This window comes from Phaethon aethereus (genome assembly GCF_964289735.1).
Source record: "Phaethon aethereus genome assembly, chromosome: 3".
Classification (NCBI taxonomy): Eukaryota; Metazoa; Chordata; class Aves; order Phaethontiformes; family Phaethontidae; genus Phaethon; species Phaethon aethereus.
The window spans coordinates 17431108-17452672 of record NC_138576.1 but is presented as its reverse complement, the minus strand read 5'-3'; the positions used below and the strand labels follow the sequence as shown (position 1 = coordinate 17452672).

The 21565-nt window shown below is 42.3% G+C and overlaps 1 protein-coding gene across 1 annotated transcript in view; it reads left to right on the top strand.

Annotated features, from left to right (window-relative positions):
- Positions 1-13555: 13555 nt before the first annotated feature.
- The window catches only part of TAF1B (TATA-box binding protein associated factor, RNA polymerase I subunit B), a gene marked incomplete at both ends in the record, with an annotated part of 50267 nt that continues 42257 nt past the window's right edge, over positions 13556-21565 (top strand). The window contains 6 exons of the mRNA XM_081998171.1: positions 13556-13573; positions 14590-14688; positions 15184-15271; positions 17087-17184; positions 17467-17562; positions 18181-18310. Of these exons, the coding sequence (XP_081854297.1) occupies positions 13556-13573; positions 14590-14688; positions 15184-15271; positions 17087-17184; positions 17467-17562; positions 18181-18310 (529 nt within the window). The remainder of the gene's footprint in view (positions 13574-14589; positions 14689-15183; positions 15272-17086; positions 17185-17466; positions 17563-18180; positions 18311-21565) is intronic.

Below are 21565 nucleotides of genomic sequence, written 5' to 3'. Positions count from 1 at the left end.
GTGGGTATGAATGATGTCATTTAAAACCAATATAAATTTAATGGTCTATTCAAGGTTAAATTAACCCGTATAATGCAATGTATGATATTAATGTGATGCCATGATTTTTTTACTGGGAGGCATCCAGATACATACATCTATAGCAAGTACAAGAATTTGTTTATTAGATGGCTTAACTGCCTTAGATTAAAAAGCAGAATTACTAGGCGAAAGCTTTGAAGAACACCTTAGTACTTTGTGATCTCTTAGGTGTGCAACTGGAGATGGAAAAAGTATATTTCTACAAACAATATGCCGTAAGCATCGTTATTTGTATTGCTTGGAAGTAAGATGGTGCCGTTTCGTATCAAGGAGTGTGTTGGGAGACCTCGGCCTGCATCTCTCTCGCAGGTGCAGCCCCCATCTCCAGGAGAGGTTTGAGAACAGCCCCCAAAGGGCAGTGTCCTGGGCTCTCTGAGGAGGTGACTCTCCCAGCAGAAGGAGGTGGCCTTTTACATCCCAGTCAGAAAAGATGGTGGAAAGGACTTTGGCAAGAGCTGGAAAGGAACCATACCCCGTTCTGAGCGGCCTGGTTTTGTTTGCCATCCGTACCACCTGAATCAACCAAAGGAAGGCGTGAAGAGGAGAACTGAAGCTCTCCTCCTGACGCAAACTTCGTGCATCTTCTCCAAACACTGTTTCTGCCCATCATTTGATCCTCCCCAGCTGAGATGCTGGAATCTTGCTTTAACGAGACACTGCGATTTTCTACCTAATTCACTGCCTCACCGTCACACCAAGGTGCCTGCCTACAGACTGGATCCACGTGGGATGACGCAGCTCCATGACCAGCAGTAACTGTACGAGCTGCTGTGTGCACAGGGCTTACTCACTCCGTCAATATTTTAGCAGGACGTGTGTTTCTACATCGGGCTGACATGCTGAAGTCATAGGTTCCACCACTTCTATTAGTCCTGGGACTGCATCTTCTTTTTCAGAATGGGGAGAATGTTTTATGCATCTTATTTTGCTTGTAGGGGTGAAACTAGAAGTAGGTGCAGACATGTAGACACTTCTTTACTGTTTCCCATTCTCTGAATTAGGCTTTTTTCTTTTTTTCTTTTTTTTTTTTTTTTAGGCAAGCCCTCTGGTCTCTATTATGCTTTTGCTTCAAGAATGTCGTCACCAAACTCCCCATAGCTGTTATTTATAAAGGACCCAGAAAACACGGGTTGCATTGACGGCTCTGCGGCCGCTGGTGGCCCACAGCCAGCCTTGCAGCGCCGCGCCGGGGCTGGGCGCAGCCGCTCCGCTTGTGCAAACCGCGGCTACATTTGAAAGGCTGAAAACTCCCCTGCTCTCTTTGTATTTGCTTGGCCATATTTACTTGTTTCTAATTTGGCAATCAAGCACATAAATGTGGAGCAGTATAAACTGTATTGGAAGGCAATCTGTGTTGAAGAAGGTGCCATCACCATAGCAGCCTTGGTGCAATACAGCAGCCAAACCAAACTTCTGTCGTGCCATTGAAATCTTCCGTGATGTTTTTTCTTGAGAGGCAGTAAAAAGTGGTTTAAGAGTGTATCCATACTGATGCTTTAGAAACTGTAGTGTGCAGCAAAGAGAAACTACCAGTGTAGGGAGTGGGAAGGGAGGAACGGGGTTTCCTCAGGGAAGGTGTGAGAGCAGTCACTGCAGCAAGGCAGACGGGGAGCTACGGCGGCAACACTGTGCGCTGCATGAAGAAACAAACTGCTTATAGCTCTGCGTTGAAGCAGCAGATACAAATCCACAATGTTCAAAATGTGTGATACCTGTCAATCTCTGTAGTACAATCCAGCTAAATCAATGATATGTTTAATGGGACACTGGTGTGAAAGCAACACTGGGACTCAAAGAAAGAAAAAAAAAAGAAAATGTAGAGGACTACATTTCCATTCATGCTTTATTCATCAATGGTTGGGATAGCTAGCCAGCATTAAGGGTGCTTAGAAAAGGAAATGGGCACAGATATGAAAATCTTTTCCACTTTCTCAGACAGGGAACTGAGAAATACATTATTTTTTAAACTATTGTACACCCTTCAGTATAAGGATGAAGGCATGCAATTATGGAAATACGAGTTCTTTCAGCAGCTCTTAGCGTGTTGGGAGCAAGGCATGCTTATCACACTGCCTACTTTAGGCATCTAACCCAAGTGTGATACAAATGATTGAAATTAGGAGTTTGACTTTATTATAGATGCTCCTGAGAAGTTGAAACGAGAGGACCGGCGTGCACTTTCTGAGTGAGGATGCTCTGGGCAATGCCAAGAGCTTACGCCGCAGAAACCCAAGTAGCAGCCCAATACAAGTGAATTTGGATGGAGAAATCAGTGAGATAGCTTTGCCGCGCAGCAATACCTGTGAGAAGAAGGCAAGTGATAAGAGTAAATAGGAAACTTTGCAAAGGGTCACCAGCTGTTCCCAAGGGGTCCCATAGTGAAAATCCTGAGAGAGTTAGGAAATCGTCTCCTTCGGGTGCTTCACTTTGCATCTTTGAGGTTAACAGGCTACTGATAAGAGTGACCAGGAGAGAAAAGGAGTGAACATCCTTCTCTCAGGAGGGTGGGGAAGGTGAACAGAAAAAAGGACTCAGTTTGGCATATGCATGACACAAACGACAGGTTCCTGCCCGATCGCTGTGTACTGACCACAGCAACTGCATCTACAAAGAACCTCACACTCTCCTGATGATAAGCATCCCAGACAGAAAGTGGCAGACCCTGGGGTTCAGTGACAATCAATTCGTGATTCATGAATAGACAGGTCCAAAAAGAAATAACAAACAGGAACTTTTCTATATCTTTCTGCCTCAGATGAAGACTTAGAAAAATGATCTGTATTTTCTTGTTCTAGTGGGAAAGTTCTTCATCATACTTTTCTGAGTTAGGCCTGGAGAATATTTAAGCTGTGTGTTAATCCATACTCAATCTCTGCTTCTTAATACAAGACATTCCCAGAAAGTGATGGTTGAGTGGAGAGCTGTGAGAATTGCAGCTGCATATTAAATATACATATAAATATATAAATAGTTAATTTTGCTTCTCCTCAGTCTCCTCACGTATTACTTTAGCTTCTTTAATGATGAAGTCTTTGGAGTGCATGAAGGAGTGCATAAGAGCATTCGTCTGGAAAGCGCCTGGCAAGCCCAGGGAGCAGCAACGTCGCAGCCCTGCCAGCCCTGCACACCCCAGCACCATGTCCCCAGGTGCTGCTCCGTGCTCTGCAGCAGCTGATCAGCACCTGCGCGGGGCACCCAGACTGTCAACGTCAGGGGAGGCTGTAAAAACCTGGATCATATTTTCCATCTTTTTTTATAGCCAGAATGTGTATATGTTTTAGCCGCTCTTTCTCTCAATGGTTACACCCCGTCCAAAGAGTGATGAAGACGCAAGGACGGAGCATTCAGACCTGACTGCAGGTCTCTGATCTGTTTGCCAGGCTGGAAACTCTCTGCTGCCCAACAGAGTGCACTTTTTCCTTCAGAAGGATAATTCTGGGCTAGACTGTTTTGTTTCCCTGTGTGCTAGCACACAGCTACTCAGCCATGTATGTTTTCCTGTGTGGGTGGAGATAATGTCTGTGCCTTTGCCAGCGCCTTCTTAACTCTTTTGAAGCTAAGGGTCACATACGAGCACTTTCTGTTGCTGTCAGCCTGTGCTTCAAAGTTATTTCAGACTTGCTTTGTGAATGGATTATTTTAACATACTTTATTATATAATCTTGTTGAAAGAACCTTCCTGCAAGTTTAGAAGTCACAAAGTTAACTAATAAACCATGTGTTGTTTTTTCTCATGGGTTTGTGAATGAGTAAGGGTGGAAAATGGACAGACTTTCACTTCAGATGTTAATTCTGCACCAATTTCATGTATTTGCCTTGTATGTGCAGACCTTTTGTCTGCCAGGCGAAAGAATGCACTGGGGTGCAGTAGAGAGGCAAATATAGACAATTTCTCACTTCCTTGCCAAAGCTTGAGATATCTCAAGGACCGTCACGCGAGAAGGTCAAAGCTCATGCGCCAGGCCCTAAGTATCAGGCAAGTAGCCCCAGTTTCTTTGGAGAAGTTGTGAATTTTGATCTGTCTCTTGATATTTCCAAGACTTTCTTGTCCTTGGGTGTAGATGGTGGAGAACTATGGTATCCCCCACATTTCTGGAGCGTAGTCCCTGATGCAGAAGTTCTCATCCTACATCTGTTTCCCCTTTCCATTCCCAGCCTGTACACCAGCCCTCCTCCGCACACCCATCCAGCCCCAGGTGTGCTCCTCTGCCTACTCGGGGAGTCCATGAAACTTCAGGCAGAGGGGGAAACACCGCAGGCTCCTTTATTCCACCTTCCCAGGTCTGGTGTGGAACAGAAAGACAAGAAGGAAGACTGATGAAGGCAACCCAAAACAGATGGGCTCTTCCTACTGAATTCCTGTACCTGAGAGGTTAACCAAGTTATGGCGTGGCCTCCAGTATCCGGGCCAGCAGAGTTTTCACAGGAAAGTGGAAAAGACTGAAACGTGTATGAGCTACAGAAAAACATTTTGACAACTTTAAGTAATTTTCAACTTTTTAGCCTAGCAATTATTTCATTGTGGATTTTAAAAAATATTTCACACAAAAGTTTAAGTATTTTCCTCAATGTTTCCATTTTTCAGCAGCAGAGAATTTACAAAAAGGGAAAAACATTCTCCTGCCACCATCCCCGAATTTATTTTTTCAAACCTTCACATATTTCCTTCTGCCTTATCTCTCCTTTCCCCACTTCCCTGCCTCTTGAGACAGAAATTCTGATCAGATGGGGTTTCCCCTCCAGACTGAGCTTTGTAGGGCTTCTCCACTTCGGATATCGGCTCCAGTCCCAGCAAAATGCTATGAGCTACGGGGAAAAAACCAACCAACCAACCAATGTTGGCAAGACCACAAAATACAGTGTGTCTGTAGGAGGAATATATTCTCAGGCTGGGGAAATACTGAATTTTCACAACATTGAAGCAGATAATCTGGAGGAGGATGGAATTTTTTTCCCGAGCACTCCCTAGTACAAATAAACACCGCTGAGAAAACAAACTTGTTTAGGTGAGAGAGGTTTGAATTAAACAGCGGTATCCATTTGTGGTCACCTAAAGCTGCTTCTATGCAGATCGCTTATCTTTGTTTACTGCTCTAAATTGCCTAAATGGTGTGAGCAATTCTGGGGATGGGTGTATGCTGTTTATGCCTTTGTTTGGGTTTGCTTGCCCTTGTCATATGGACAGGGATAAGATGAAAATAAGATTCCTGGCCTGACTTTCAGACCTCCTTTTTCTTCTTTTCCAATGATTGTGAAGGATACTTAAAAGTACATTAGGATTTTTAAATCAGTAGGATTAATTAAATTATTCTTTCCCTATCTTGCATATACTCTTGAATCAGCATATAGTGTCTTATGTGTGCAGCTAAAAAGAAGAAATGGAACAAAGATTGTAAAAGCACAAGTAATTTGGGCACGTGGCCTGTTTACCACACATTACATTCGTGTGAGAAGGAAAGGATCTATCTGGCTACCGTCGAAAATAATCCCTGTGTAAAAGCAAGCCCCAAATCCTCACTCCATGAGGCCACATGATTTCACATGTTAACTTCAGGGTGTGATCAGACCACTAAGCAAAGGTGACTTTATTACACAGGTATGTGCTGGCTTTTTCTCAGGGTAAGGGTGGGATTCCCAGAGCCCTCCATGTGTCGGGGATTTGCATCCCATCTTCCCAGTTTCAAAGTCTCTTCTGAGGAGAGCTCATTTGAAGAGGTGCTCTAGGTAGGCAGCAGGGATAAGGAAAGAGAATTACTACTTTTTTAAACCTTTATAGCCAATGTGCAATGTTTTCTGTGTGCAGACTGTCCCAAGCAGTGGGAGCTGTCAGCAAATTCATTATTTCTAAGTTCTTCACGTGCCAGGAACAGAAAAGAAGGTATTAATAAATAAATAATAAAGACATGGCAGGGAAAGAAATCCCTGATGCAATAGTAAGCTATCGCTCCAGAATTACGTGCTGCAGGATTATGTGCTGATCTGACTAATAGAACTCGTGGTGTGCAGATCTACAGATCCATCTGCAAGTGGTGACAGCGATACTTCTGTTTCCCAAGTGTGAGCTAAGGCTAAGTACATTAATCTGTGATAATTGCTACACTATGCATACGCACACCTAGTCCAAGACAGTGTCCAAGAGGGCATGACCCAAAACCCATTGAAACGAGTGAATTTTTTTCCACTGTCTTTAATGGGCTTTGGATGGGATCTTGAAGTTTATGCTTTAATAAGCAACCATATAGTTTTATGTTTAAAACCAAGAAAACAACTAGTGCAGGAACACCATGAATAATTTTAATGGTATTAAAAGGTCACCAGATGAACAACTGTCAATCATAACTAACCCACTCTCCTCAAGTAGAGACTATATTGTTCAAAACCTAAAAAGTCTGAAAATGAAACATATCAATAAGCTGAAAAAAAGCATGACTCATCCCTAGCTTTCCTCTTCTCATCCTCATTACACCAAACCTCTTAAAAATTGGTTTCAATGTTTTTCTCCTGATTATAATGCTTGATTCCTTTGTCACTGCTAAACGCATCCTCTTAAACCAAAAATTTGCTAGAACTGAACTGGTAAAACAGGGGTGCAATTCCATTTGCTATACTCAAACAGGTCCTCATAGAGTCTCAGGTACATCTCAGTCCTGGCCAGAGCCTTTCTGCACTTCTGCTATTCCCATTATACAATTGATACCTGAACCAAAGACGTGTGCAGTCTTCAGCGTTGCAGGAGCCAAGCTTTCCTCTGTGACCTTTCAGCGTATCTACAGAAATAAGTTGTTTTAAGGATATTATTATTAAGGGTGAGACAAAAAGGAACCATCATGGCTCTGTCCCCTTGCCATTACGGTCTATTTCAGTAACACCACCACCACAAATGCCCCAGTGCACAGGTGAGCTCAAAACAGCACTGAACCTTGCTGAGGCACAATATATTCACGCTGGTGTGAAGCTATCTAGGTACCACAGCATGCTGTAACGTAAAGGCTTAATCAGGTTTTGAATAGAGATGGTGACCTTTTCTTTCTTCAGAAAGAAAGGACAGAAAAATAGATGGTGAGAAAAGGAAGGCAAAGCCATTGGGGAAATGAAATTGTAAGTCAAAGCAAACCTATGCCTCTATTTTACTGTTTTTTCATTTTTATTATTATAATAGCAATCACAACTACTTTGTATAGCTCCCCTCTTTGAAAAATAGTTCATGAACTGCAGGGGTCCTAGAAATTCTATTGCAATTTTTTTTACTGTTGTAGTTAGAGCAGAAAATACATGTTTCTAAACTCTCCTTTTAAACTCCACAATCCTGCATTAGTATTTACAATAAAAACTATCTTAAAAGCTGTGTATTGTGGGTGGGGGATAGAAATTGAGAATTTTTTCTTTATTTGAAGGGCATATTAAATATAATTTTTGGTTAAATTTTCTTTGCGGAACATTCACTTTGCCAGGACCATATCTAGTTTAGAAAGGCATTTATCAAACATCATTTGTAACCTTGAGGACGCATGTCGGTTTTGAAGAGTGCAGCATCCTGGCTAGGGTGATCCTACTGGTTCTTCTGGATTCTCCTGAATGCTGCTGCATTCTCCTTTTGACAGAGACAGCCTGGGAAGTGCAGATTTGAGTCCAAAGCTTGGGAACATTCTGAAAATAGGGGTTTGCATTCAGCTCATTTCTATTTCTTCTAGATTTGGCTCTCCTTCATCGCTATGTATTCTAATGTGGAATCATCTATCATGGTTTTTTTGGAACAAACATTGGGAACCTGCTCTATGGATCCATGCACCATGGTCTCTTGGAAGCACGACAGAATGAAGTATGATAGGAAAAGGTGCAGGGTTTTTTGAGATTTCTGTATTTTTGAAACCAGAACACAAGTTCTTGGCTCCTTGCCATAGCCTTGTTGTGTCTTTGTATTAATTTTCTCCTACTGTCACATGTCATCTTATATGTGGTTACATTTAAATTAGTCGGGGAAAATTTAAACCAGTTTGAAGCGGCCATCAAGGATACCAATAGATATCTCCTGTTTACCAAAACAATGTTTGAACAAAAGGGGAAACTGAACTCTATTAAGCACAAAGGATATGTTGGGCAATGTTTGTTAAGACTTGACCTAAAAAGAATGACTTCTCATGATTGCTTTCACATGCTACTTGCTTTGTAGTAGTCTTTGGGGTATTAATGACTGGTTAACAAAGATTTTGAAAGTGGCATCTTTTTTGAAATTTAATTTAACTTAGCGATCTGCTAGCATGTAACATTAAAAAAGCTTCTGGAGCTGAAACTTAGCTCACTAGAAGATGGGTAAAAGCGTGGCAGACTGCTCAGTGTTTAAGTCCTGCTCTGGACTCGGTGTGTCAGGACTCAATAACCAGACTGATTACGAGCAGATTACCAGCCCTTTACCTCAGCAATGGCTTTTCTAGCACCTGGAGAATGACTCCAGCATCACAGTCCCTTCTCTTTTGTGTGAGTACCTTTAGATATTTAGGGTCTACCACATAAAAGTCTAGACAGACTTTTAAAATTTGTGCTTATAGCAAATACTTTTTTAAGACATCATCTGATGACAATATGTGCTGAAGATGAAGTTGCTGCTGCATAAAGGTACTGAAAAAAAAAATCAAACACCTCCGTTTTTGGTAAGACCATGTGCTGGTATCCACATATTGGTACTGACAAGCAGCTCAGGGTTCATCATGAGAAATGATGGGAGAGAAATGGTAAAAAGACCATTTTATAGTCCCTGTTGCAACCTCCAAACCAAGACTACTCTTTACTTCTAGGCAGAAACAATGACTGGTGAATACTCCCAGTTATGGATTATGTCCATCAGTGAACCCATCTTTGCTGTTTCTCAGGTTATGGAGCATGGGCCAGTATTTGGGCCCTGGAAGTCCAGTTCTCAGTGTTAATGAATGACTGAAGAAGAAAATAAGCCTGTAACAGAAATCTACATATAATGATTCCAAAACTTATCAGCAGTTTTGAGGACTTAATTAATTATAGGGTGAAAAATGCCCTGTGACCAATACTACCCCCCCACCAAGGTTGTGTGGGACATGAGTACATTACTTTGCTTCCCTGATTCTGCTGCTTTCTGCATTTTTCTGACAGTCTTACATTCCTGCTTGCCACTGCCTGCAAGTATATTTCTTTGCTGCCCAGTTTTAGTCAGCAGAGGAGCTGTGTACTGTGCACTCACTGAATATGCAGCCATGTGCATGTTTACCAGGTTAACAACCTCCAGGATCCCATTGGATCTGAATTCCCAGCAGTGAGTAGCTCTTCCCAGCAGTATTATTGGGAGCCCCTTCATGAATCCCAGCTCCACAAGGTGGCTCTCGATTCCTGTAAAAATACTACTGTGTTTGTGGATTAAATACATCTGAGAATGATCTTGAGAACGCTCTTCAGGACTCTACGGACACACAAGGCTATAGTGGAACCCAAGACCCCCTTCAGTATGCTATGTACTTTTCTTTCAGTAAAGCTGGAAACTAGCCAAAGTCTGATACTGTTAAAAGTATTACAATTTGAAGGAATGTTTCGTGTTAGCTGCTCAATAAAATCTGAAAAAGGAGAAAATAAAGGCATTATACATGCCTGGAATGAGAAACGAGACATTGAAACACTCACTGCCTGCTCTATTCCTTTGTGGCTGCTAAGATCACCTCTCCTAGAAGGTAGCTCTGTAGGATCAGGTTAAGACGATCACCAGGTACTGGGGTGGTGCGACCTCTGCTAATATGGAGAGAGAAAGCAGCTTGGTGCTCCTCAGCAAGGAGATCCCGCCTTTGAAGGCCAGTACCCAGAACGAGGTCTTTACTTGACTCGAGCCAGGACTTCAGCATCCCCAGGCAGACCTCCCAAATCACTTCGCTGCTGACCACATGTTAGCATGGCTTCAGATCACATGAGGAGGTTGAATGTAAAGAGTTATACATCCTAAAGCAGCTTATCTGAATGCAAGGTCCTCCCCTGTGGTCTGTCTCCAAACACCCCATGTTAGATGATCGCAGATGATCATCAGCTCTCTGTAGCATGGACAGTCACATGTGAAACTGGAGCAAGACTGTGGCACCACAACGTACCTCCACTGAGATGGGCTGGGCCGCAGCATATGCGCAAAGCAGAAGCTGATGGTGCAAACCCCAAACTCAGTGCATAAGACTGGATAAGTCTGCCCTCCTTCCTGGGTGGAGTATTGCTGCTTTTGGTAGTCAAAAATGCTGTTGTTTTGGATGTTTAAGGTCATATTTACAGGTTTTCCAGGGCTAGAAATGTATTTAAAAAATAAAATTTGAGAGTCAAAGTGATAAACACTATCACAAGGCAATGCTGGGTGTGTCTAAGCTGTAACGTTAAATTCATTCTTAATGTCGCTTCCTTCAAAGCTACGCTGAGCTCAGCCCCTCCCTGGTTAACCTCCCCTGCCGAGCCTGCTGCAACCCCTACGCTTTGCTGCTATTCCCACCTTTGTCCCTTCTCCTGCCGGCTTCTTGCACAACTGTCTCTCCGTGCTTTTGCCTCCACCACACTTCTGACTGGCACAGATTTTCCCCTTGACCCTTTCTATAGTGTAGTCTCTTGTAAAAATCAGAATGAAGCCACCTGCTTCTTGTTTTCCTAATTTCCCTTTTGTTTTCTGTCTGTCTTTAAACATGAGTTCTTCCATGGAGAGATGGTGCAAAAATCAAATTGTGGGTGCTAACAACTATGTATATTTTCCATAAACTCAAGTCAAGTCTGGTAGATCTGCCCTCTGTTGATCTGCACAATCTTTAGGGCAGCTGAGGTTGCCTTTCTGCTCTGTAGTAGGTGTCTGACAATGGGTAAAGAGTCTGGAGAGAATCTCTGCTACAGAAGTTTGTATCCTGGAGCCAGCACAATTTCATGAGCAATATCCCGAAGGATAGGCCGAGGGACATATCTTTCAGTCCAATATGTAGTTTTTTCGTTTTCACATGTAGAAAATCTGCAGTTGAGAGCCAGAAATGTGATATCAGCAATGGAACCCAGTTCATTAAAAATTCAAATCAATGGAAACAACAGGACATATTATTTATCTAAGCCTTGAATCAATCTGACTACCATGCATAATGATCTTAATTAGAAAAGTAAGCCAAAGCAGGAAGACAGTCTGTCTCCTGGCTTTGAAATTATCATACCCCTATCAGTATGCTTGGGTAACTTGTAATTAGGGACAAAGGTTACACATAATTTTATATGCTGAAAAACCGGTTTTATACATGTCATTTCAAAAAATATTTAAGAAATAGATGTAAGACTTGCTACCTCTATTATGCTTTGATTTTTTGCTACTAGATTACTCGTCTGCACTAATTAGTTGATGGTCTTAAGAAATACCGATAGAAGCTTTGCATTTAGATAGAGCCTGGATACTAATAAGTAGCTAGTAATATCAGTATTAGTCTTTTTACAACTTCCCTTCTGAAGTTTGGTAGCTTTTTGTATCTCTGTTTCACCTGCATGGAAAATGCAGCTCAGAAAAGCAGTGTGGGTTGTCCAAAAGCAGAGAGTAAGTGCTTGCCTGTTCAAAAACTTTACTGGCACATTACACCAGTATGCCCAGAATTACACCAATATAGTTCCCCGTGCAGTCACACACCCTTTTCTTCTTGTCATGCTTATCTTCAGCTGCTGCCATCGAGTATGAAGTGTCCTGGTTTTGACAAATTGGCAGAGTCCTGTGATTACTCTAACATTTTTTTGACCAGCTATAATTAGAAAAGAGAAGTCCTAACTCCGAGGTCCTGCCTCATCAAAGCAGTCACTTCCACGCTTAATGTAAACAAGTTCTTCCATTTAGTTAGATCCACTGAGCAGGCCCCCTGCCTGCTCACAGCATCGAGTCACACATAAGGACTGCTCTCAGCAGGAGCAGTGCCTTATCTTCTGAATTGGAACACAACTCTTCCTGCTCTATCCCAGATACAGCTACCCTAATTTTTTCAAGGTAGTATGTCATCTTAAAAATTCATTACAACAAGATCAAACTCTTTCCGTCACACGAAACGGCCTTGCTTTCCCAGAACAGTATTTCCACAAACAAAAAATATGGAAATGAAAATCACAGGTAGGATCTGTTTCATCAAAGAATTAGCTACCTTTCTGTGAGGTTGACAATCACCTTTTTAACATGTCAGGAATTATATGCGTAATTCTCTTTAATGGGTGTTACAAATGTTCATCCCACACTGAAAAAAGATCACAGTTGGTATGAGTAATAACTTTGCTTCTTGAACATCAACAGTTCCCCTCTAGCTCTGTACATATCCTCCAACATCAATGTAACCACAGCTGTCAAGGCAGCCTCACCTCTTTCTATGTATATTTTAGCTTTAATTTTTTCCCATGCTTTCACTTAGTGGACCTTTTTTTTTTTTTTAAGGGGCCTAAACCTGTTCTCCAATTTTGTGGGCAAATTCATTGCAATAACAGATCTCAGTGTTTAGACATCTTTAAACATTATTATTAGCGTGCAAGAAATTAGAGACCTACATCAAGATCTGGAGGTTTGGGGTTGTTTTTTTTAATTGAAAGCGAATTTCAAATCATAGTTTCCCTCATTCAAGGATCTCCAAACACTTTACATAGTTAAATGGGTTCTTGTGGCCTCCTTTTGTACAGGAGTAGCCGTCCCTCTTCCAACAGCTTTGGCACAGCCTCAGCGGTCACCCACTGCGTGTACGCGGCCAGGGCAACGTGAGGGCGAGGACGCAGGAGCTCAGCGCAGAGGCATGGTGGTGGGCTGGGCCTGGAGGGGCAGGTGTCTCCTCCGGTCCCTGGGACACCGCTGTGGAAACGCATCCCATGTCCCCTCAGGAGTGAAATACCCATATACCCTCAGTGAAGTGCACAATGTCCCTCTGAGGTGAAGCACCCGTGTCCCCTCACAAAGTGCCCATGTCCCCTCACTGAAGCAGCCTGTGTCTCCTTGAAGCACCCATGTCCCCTCTGAGGTGAAGCACCCATGTGCCCTCAGTGAAATGCCCCATGTCTCTCTCAGTTAAGCACCCCGTGCCACCTCAGCAGGGACGCGCCCATGTCCCCTCAAAGGGGAAGGGTCCCGTGCCCCCCCGGTGCCTGGCTCTCCCACCGGGGCCCGTACGGGCCCCTTGGCCACCGCGCTGGGCCTGTCGCCACTCCAAGCAGCGCCGGGGCGCAGGGGTCCCTCAGCGCCTTCCTGCCTCACCGCCAAGCGCTCTCCGGCGAGGGGAGATGAGGGGACGGGACGGGACCCAGCGGCGCCCGGAGCGGGCAGCAGGGCAGGGAATGGCGGTACCTCAGCCCGGGACAGGCTTGACAGAGGCAGCCAGGCCGGGGGTGCCCGGCCCCGCGGCGGGCGCGGAACGCAAGTGCCAGGGTTGCCGTTTCCAGGCCGGTCCGCAGTGCCGGCGCTCGGCACGGTTGCCATGGTGTGGGCCCCGGGGCGGCTGCCGGCATGGACGAGGAGGACACGGTGGGGCCCGGGCGGCTCCGTGGCGCAGGGAACGGTGGGGGCGGCTGGTTTCGCTGGGCCGGAGGGAGCTGGCGGAGCGCGGCAGCTGCGGCCGCGTGGGAGGCGCTTCCCCGCCGGGCATTCAGCGGCTGCGGGCTGTGTGGGGGGGGTCCGGCGGCGCTCGGCGGCTCAGGCGGGCGAGCGAGCGAGCGGGCGGGCGGGCGAGCGGGCGGGTGGGCGGAGGCGCCGCTGGGTGCTGCCTGCCCCGGCCCGGCCCGGCCCGGCCCGGCCCCGCCTCGCCTGGCCTGCTGGGCACGGCCGGGGCCTGGAGGCGGCGGGCGAGGCCCTGCCCGGACCCCTCGGTGTGGCGGCCGCGGGGTCGGTGCTTGGCAGCCGGCGGTGGCCGGGTGCCCTGTCCTGGCCGGGGGCCGGAGGAGGCCGAGGGTGTGCCGCCAGCCGCCCCTCGGGCCCGCAGGGAACTGGCCGTCGTGTGTGCACAGTCGTGTGGGGTGCTTCTGGAAAACGCTTTTTTTTTTTTTTTTTTTTTTTTTTTAAAATCTGTTGTTTTCCCCCTTTCTCCTTCCTCCTCCGGTTTCTCCGGGAAGTCTGCTGCCTTTCTCCCGGCATGTCTCTTCACCGGCTTGTGCAGGCTTTCTTCCACTGCATGTGTTTCTTTACAGCTCTAGAAGTTTACTTTTACTTTGATCTCCCGCTGGCTCCTGTTGGTCTCTGCTCCCGTTTCTGATGGATTGTGTTTTTCAAGCTGTGTTATGTGTGCGAGTTGTGGATTATTATTCCCCTTGCACTAATGCACACACACACAAGAGCTGATGCTTGCCAGCTGAAATTATCTGTTCACAGTTATCTATGACTGATAGCAAATACTGTGATTACTCGATATCAACCAGCGCTAACATAAACGGCATAAATATTCTCCTCTATGAATAATCTCAAAAGCTGTGCAGTAGGCTAGTAGTAGTGCCATTTGCTCTACTTGAACACATGTGAAATTCTTTTTTTTTTTTCTTCCCTTTTAGAGCGATTTTGATGAACGCTGTGCCCAGTGTTCAGAAGTGAACTGGGGTCTGACCGATGGAGGCAGATTTTACTGCAAATCTTGCCACAATGTTACTGAGGTAAAAAGCTAAGCTACTGGCCTTGAAAAAGGTTTATTTTGATTGTTTCTTGGATGTATATTAAGAAAATGTTAGACTTCCTTCTTGGCATTAGGAGTTGAAGGCAGTATTGTGATCCTTCCTTTTTCATGCTTTACTTGACACTGTTTAAAACTAATGTTCCCTGAAATCAAAAAATTTAAAATGAGCCATTTTAAGATGCTGTGTTGCTGTAGCTGTAGTGCCGGCATGCTGTCTAGATGCTGTAGAGGTATTGCCTGGATATTGTTGCACTTTAGTACAATACCGATGTAGGCAAACCCTGATGCATGTCACCTGTGTGTCCAGGATAGCAATCCTCTATCTTTGCATTGTCTGAATGAAAAGTTCGGAATGCTCTGTCTCCCTTTAGTTTAGGAAATTTGAACAAGTTCCTCCATTAGGTTTTATGATGGGACAATCTATGCAAGTTAGGCCTGGCTTTTTTTCTTGCTAAGATATATTCCTGTCTTGCAGAGAACTAGAGAAGTTGTAAACACTGATTTTATTTCTAATACAAGAATCCAGACAATCTCCAAACGTTTAAGAAAGCAGGAAAAAACTGGTACGTATGAGTTTCCCCCCTGTATTTTTCATAAGAGTGGCTGTTCAGCCAGGATTCACCAATCCCATTATATCTGACGGTGGCCAAAAGCAAATAGCTAGGAAAGACTATAAGAACAGGAACAAAATACACCCCCAAAATGCTGTCAGTACCTTAAGTGCTCGCCTTTGGTGACTTCCTGAGCCACAGGTGGTGTTTGTTGTTTTTTTTTTTTTCCATTGAACAGAACTATGTGTTACTTATTGCCACTGTGGCTTCCACAAATCAATACTCACTGAAGATACTGGTGGCATGCATTCAGGTGTGGTCATGCCTTTGTTCCTTCCTTGTGATGGCTATAACAAAACCAGAGAAGTTAATATGTCTTCATAAGTGAGATGTGATGGTGGTCCAGTTCTTAGAATGTCAGTCTGGCTTGCATTACGGGTACTGGGCCCTGTACAAACCTACATGGAAGGGATTTCATAGAGTTACAATAGCTAAACCAATATTACATCTTTCATCCAGAGTCACTTCTATACTTTTAATTTCATGATTCCAAAGAATAGTAGTCATTATATGTGATATGTGCTGTAAGGATGTTATGGTAAGGCTGCTTGCTGGAGCTATGTATGCATACTGTGGTGGCTGGATAGATGTTTTACTGTTGTGACCACTTTCAAAAAGCAAAAATGCATTACAATGCTAAGTGAAGCATGGGGTTATCTTTGTCTCTGATACGCTGACCTATCTTCACTTTGCTGCGGTGGGAATGGATTACTACATTCCTTTGGAAAGAACAATTGTGGGGAAGCGAAGGGAGGAGTCGAAAGGGGAACAACCTTAACACCTCCTGAAGTCTGAGCTGTGTACGACTTCACGCTTTTTATTTCTCCTGTTAAGAAGGTCATTAGACATCGCCCAGGCCTCTTAAGAAAGAAATCCTTAGCTTCGTACAGTCCCTTCTGCGAGCGCAATTACATTATACTATGGCAGCTTATTTTCATGCATTTATAGGAGTAAGCTGTATCTGTGGTTAACAGTTAAGCCAACATCATTAAAGCAGGGCAGAAGCTTTGGGCAGGTAACTTCTGCGATGGTGAGATGCAAGGTTTGATTGGAAGGAAAAATAATGAAGAAGAGGTGTGAAGGGAATGAAAAAGAAGTTGAGAAATGCAGAGAAAATTTTTAAGACCAAAAGCCTGTAGAAAAGGAGTCGTAAATATAGAGAAGTAAGGGTGAAAAGTAAATGTAGCGCAGCCTGAGGAATAAGGAATAGATTGGAGAAGGACCATTGCTTATTAAATTTGTGTTATGCTGAGATTTGCTAGAAAGTTTCTCAGATATTCAGAGCTTCTTTCATTTAAATATCCATGATTTTGTGGGAGAGAATGGTGAAGAATGTGGTGATATTGGTTGTTTTTTGCCTGACTCACCACTGTAATGTGTTCCAGTTTTCTGTGCTGGGGATGGGAAAGAAATGATCATATTTCATTTTCTAATGACAGGTTCTTAGTTATTTTAAAACTGGTCACTTAACAACTCTCCACTTCATTGCCACACTCAAAATTATAGCGAAATATATTATTATTGGGAAATGTGTGGAGTGCTGAACAGTGCTTGTTCAGTAGCTTTTCTTCTGATTAAGACTGAATAAATGGAAGTTAATGGAGTATTTGTCATAGCTAGTCTATGCTCTAGGCTCTGAAATTATTTGAGACATGTCTCTGTCCTCATAGCAAGAGAACAGAACATTAAGTGGAAATAGGTGTGCATAAGGTTAAAAAAAACACAACAAAACACTACAAACAAAAAAAATTATTTTTTTTTACTTAGATGGAGGCTGTGAATGGTATGTTTGTGAAGGCTTTCAGCTTGTGCTCAAGAAACAAGCTGAAGCTTTGGAAGCATTAGGAGTATGTCCACAAATGAAGGTATGTAGACGTCAGTGTGAGTTCTCCACACTGAGTGTGTAACAGGGGGTATTACCTAAAAAGATTGTAATTTTTAAAGTTAATTGAACAATTCCCTGTACAGAAACATTGACAATATGGAACTTAGTTTCTCTGGTAATTTGAAAACATAGTTTATAAATCTCAGTAAAATTAGAGCTGGAACATTATTCAGATTCCTGAGTTAAAAATTACACTCTCTTCTCTCAGCAATTAATGATCTTGTAAACTTTGCACTACTCACTGTCCATTTGTATTTATCAGGATGAAATTTTGTGCAATTTTTGGAGGCGTTATCTTCAGAAGAGCAAACAGGCATATTGCAACAGACCAGCTGGGGAAACTGTCAAAGCATTGTCAGTAAGTGAAAAGCTCAAATCCCGTGAGATGTTGAGTATCTTTTTAAAAACCAACACCAGAAATGTTCTTCGTTCAAGCTACATATCTAACTTGTATTAATGTCACTTCAGTATAAAGGATGACTTCTAAATAGGGTTCCATATGTCGGTTTTGTTGTTTGTTTGTTTTTTTCCCATTTTGAGAGGCAAATACTTCTCCAAGTGTGGAAAACTGCTTCTTTAAAAATATTGCTTTATCTTGGCATAGATAGTCAGTAGATAGAGCAGAAATACAACACAAAATGCATCATCAACTATCATCTTTTCTTGCTTGCTCTCTTGAAGTTACTTACTTCATCAAGGTTTAATTCCATGTATTGCGAACTTTCTGATCATTGTAGCAGATTGAAATCTAATGTCATCACTAGAAATCTTTTTATCTTGAGAACTTCTTTTAAAATACTTTTTTTTGCAGGGCTTCTTTACGTACTGGTGATGCATAGAGGAAGTAAAAATGTGAACAGTTGGGGTTTAAACTTAATTTGCTGTTCATCTTGCATCTATTGTGCTTTATTTGGTTTCTTCAGATTGAAACAATAGCTAACAGTAGATAATACAATGACTTATTTACAAAAAACAGGTATGCGATAGCAGTACTGATGTGGACAGTGAAGCAGAGAGACGTAGCCTCCTTTACTCGTCTCTGTCTGAAAGTGAGGGGGATCTACAAACTGATTGCAGCTTTGCCTCATCAACTAGCAAGGTCTCAGGTAGGAGCAATGAATGGAACTATCTGGAAACCATTTTTTGTATATTTTTTTTTAATATAGATAAATATATGTAAAGTGTATGCGTGTACAATGAATTGGAGGAGCTGGTTGGAAAGTGTAGAATTTTCAGTCCTGTTTGCCACTAAAGTATTTTATATTCTACGAGAAGTAGAAGACTTGCCCCCTGCAAATCCCACCCAATGAGATGGCAGTTGAACAGGACCTGGAAATACAGTGGGAAGTGCAGGAGGAAGTTCTATTGTATAACAAGCTTGTTCCATGCCTCCTGTTTGGAGTGAGAAAAAATAGCTGTTACACCTGCAAAGGTATGTGTTCACAAGCATGGCAGCTTCAAAGAATAAGCACTTGTTTAGCTAAAAGCAGAGCTGTCAGTTGTGACTTTGATGTTAAAAAATAGGAGTTTGTTTTTTTGGGGGGAAGTTTTGTTGGTTTGTTTTTGGTTGTTGTGTTTTTATTTTTTTCCCTATGCCATAGATATATTATGATTTCTAATTTTTTTCCTTACAGTATTTTTGGTACTGTATCTTTCATCCCTGCATTCTTTTTACTACTTTCCCTATAACCTCTTCTATCAAAAATCTTCTTTTAGCATTCCATCAGTTTCTCCTTTGTGTTCACAATATCAACTTGAAAATATTTACAGAATGCTAAACATTTTAATTAAAATGTTATAGAAAACTGGAGTGTTTGTTGCTACTGGGAAAGTGTAATGCCACATAATGCTGCAATGTCTGATACTGGAAATACATTTCAAGGCACATTTGAAAGCTTTTGCTTGCATTTTAAACTTCTGATTTTTTTCTTTTTTGCTTTATTCTTTGCTTGCCTTTTCCTTCTTTGTTTGTTTCAGTCTTTTTTTCCCCTGTTACGTACTGTCCTCTTTATGTTCCATTTCTTTTCTTCTATGATATTGCCCATCTACCCTCAGAAGAATGCAATCTTGTTTTTCCATGTCTTTCTCTTTATTTTTTAAAGTTCAGAAATGGTAATAGAATGAGAAACTTGATCTGCAGCAATTAAAAAAAATTAAGAATTTTTTTTTAATCCACACAGAGTTAAAGAGAGGAAAAAGGTGCAGAAATGATGATACAAATTTTTGTGAATATAATGCAAGTATGTTTCATCTGTATGTTTTAAAAAGACAAAATTTTCAGGTAAAGAGTCACTGCATGTTTGTACATGTAGCAGATCCTGGGTGTTACACAAATTTATATTATACGAAGGAAAAAGAATTGAGTGAAAAATTTCTAGTGAAAATATTCCATTGAATTTTTTTCCTTGTCTTGATGTCTAGAGGAATTCCTTTCTTCCTTGGTATTTGTGCCTTTTATAGTTATGTTTCTTAGAGTTTAAGAACAGCTAGATGGTCTTAAGATAGGCCATAATTTAACATGTTCTTGGCCTGTTGTTTCAGAAATGGAATTCAGCTTTAAGTAGTCATACCGATTTCACTAAAAGCACTTGAGATGGATTAAGAGTTCAGTGACACTAAAAGTACATTTTGGTGAAATCAAACAAACATAGGAATTGTTTTGTATATTGAAATTTAAGACAAGTAATACTATATGTGTTCTAGTCCATTATAATTGTTGTGAAAATGCATAGGTTTCCTTTTCTGTGCTGTTTTTACTGAGTTGTTATTGCTACAGACTAGAAACTTCAACACCCTTTTTCTTCCTAAGAGGCTTGTCCAATGTGCAAGCATCTTTTTTTGTTATTTTTGTGTACAGGTAATAGGAGATTCTACTGAGTATAGCACTGAGATATTGCTGAAGAAGCCTATTAAACTCTTAAATTATTATGTGTGTGTAACTGTGTGTTGTCATGCCTAGCATAAGCTGGAAGAAATAAAAGGAAATTGTGTGCCATCATTAAGGCCACAAATATCATGAGGATTATTTTAAATTGAGTTGAATGTGAAATTAATAATGAAGCTTCGGTCATGAAGCTGCCTTTAAGCACAAGTATCCATGTAAAAGGTGAAACTGTTGATTGAAAGGATTAACTGATGTTCCTGCTCTTGTTCCCCGACGCATCTATCCCTGATAGACCTCGTAGGATGATAGACCTTGTCTTTGTACGAGGTGTATGTTTGAGCCGGTTCTTCTAGCCTGTCGCCGTGTCCTTAGTGCTACTGGCCGGTCTTTCAGGAGCCGGTAGGTGGCATCAAAGATCAATTCTGGGTCAGGAACACACTATTTGCTGTCTCTGCCTTGGTATTGTGTGTCAGCGGGCACTGGACCTCTACTGCTGACCTCTGTCACTTTACAGGCTTGGCCATCACTTGCCAGCATAGCCATGGAGCTGCCAAGCTGTCTGACTTTTTAAACTGTTTTTTGCAGGCTGCTTGCCATGGCCCTGCACCTCCCAGCTGGGGAGCTGTGGATCCAACCCTCGCTGTTCCTCTCTGAACAGGTGAACAGTCTGTGGGGAAACACAGCGAGAAAATCTCTCTACAGAGTCAATGCTGATATTTTGTGCTGATGTGCTTTAAATGCAAAACATTTTCATCCGTCCTAGCTGGGTCATGATGTAGAGAAGAGAGGCTTTTCTTTTTCTCTTCCTCCTTCCCTGAACTCCCAGGTTTCACTGCTGAAAAGGTTCCTAACTCATAAATCACTACCTTAAATTAAATTTCTCATTGCTGCTTCTCTTAGTTTTCAGTGATTCACCTCAGTAAGGAGTGTTGCTATGTATGTTATTAGTTGTTTTTTCCCTCTGCCTTCCTTACCGTTTGCTATGCTTTTGTTCTAAAGGTGTTTTCTTTGTCGCTGAATGTAGACACGTTTTTTTAAAAGAATACTTATGTTTCCGCAGTTAAAGATTATATGGCAGATGGATACATACCTTAACCTCAGTAAAATTTCTGCAATGTAAATCATGTTCTTGTTAAAGTCCTGACTGTGCTGATTTAAGATAATGTGTTTTAATCCCCAATTCTGAGACATTGATTTAAGCACATTGAATTTTCTCTTGTTCCCCCACTGTTCCTTTATCTCTTAAATGGAAAATAGTATTTCCAGCTTGTAAGTACTGTTAGTTACATGTTGTGTAGGAGTTAATGTCCTTCTAGAACTCCAGGTTTAAGTGTAGTTCCCAACAAAAGGTCTGTTTTGATTGGTAGCAGAGTGACTTTTGTCTCTTCATATGATCCAGTGTCTTAGTCAAGTGAAGTAGCAGTTTATGAAATGGGTTTTCATCTCATATCGTGGTAGATGAATAAATTAGAGTTAA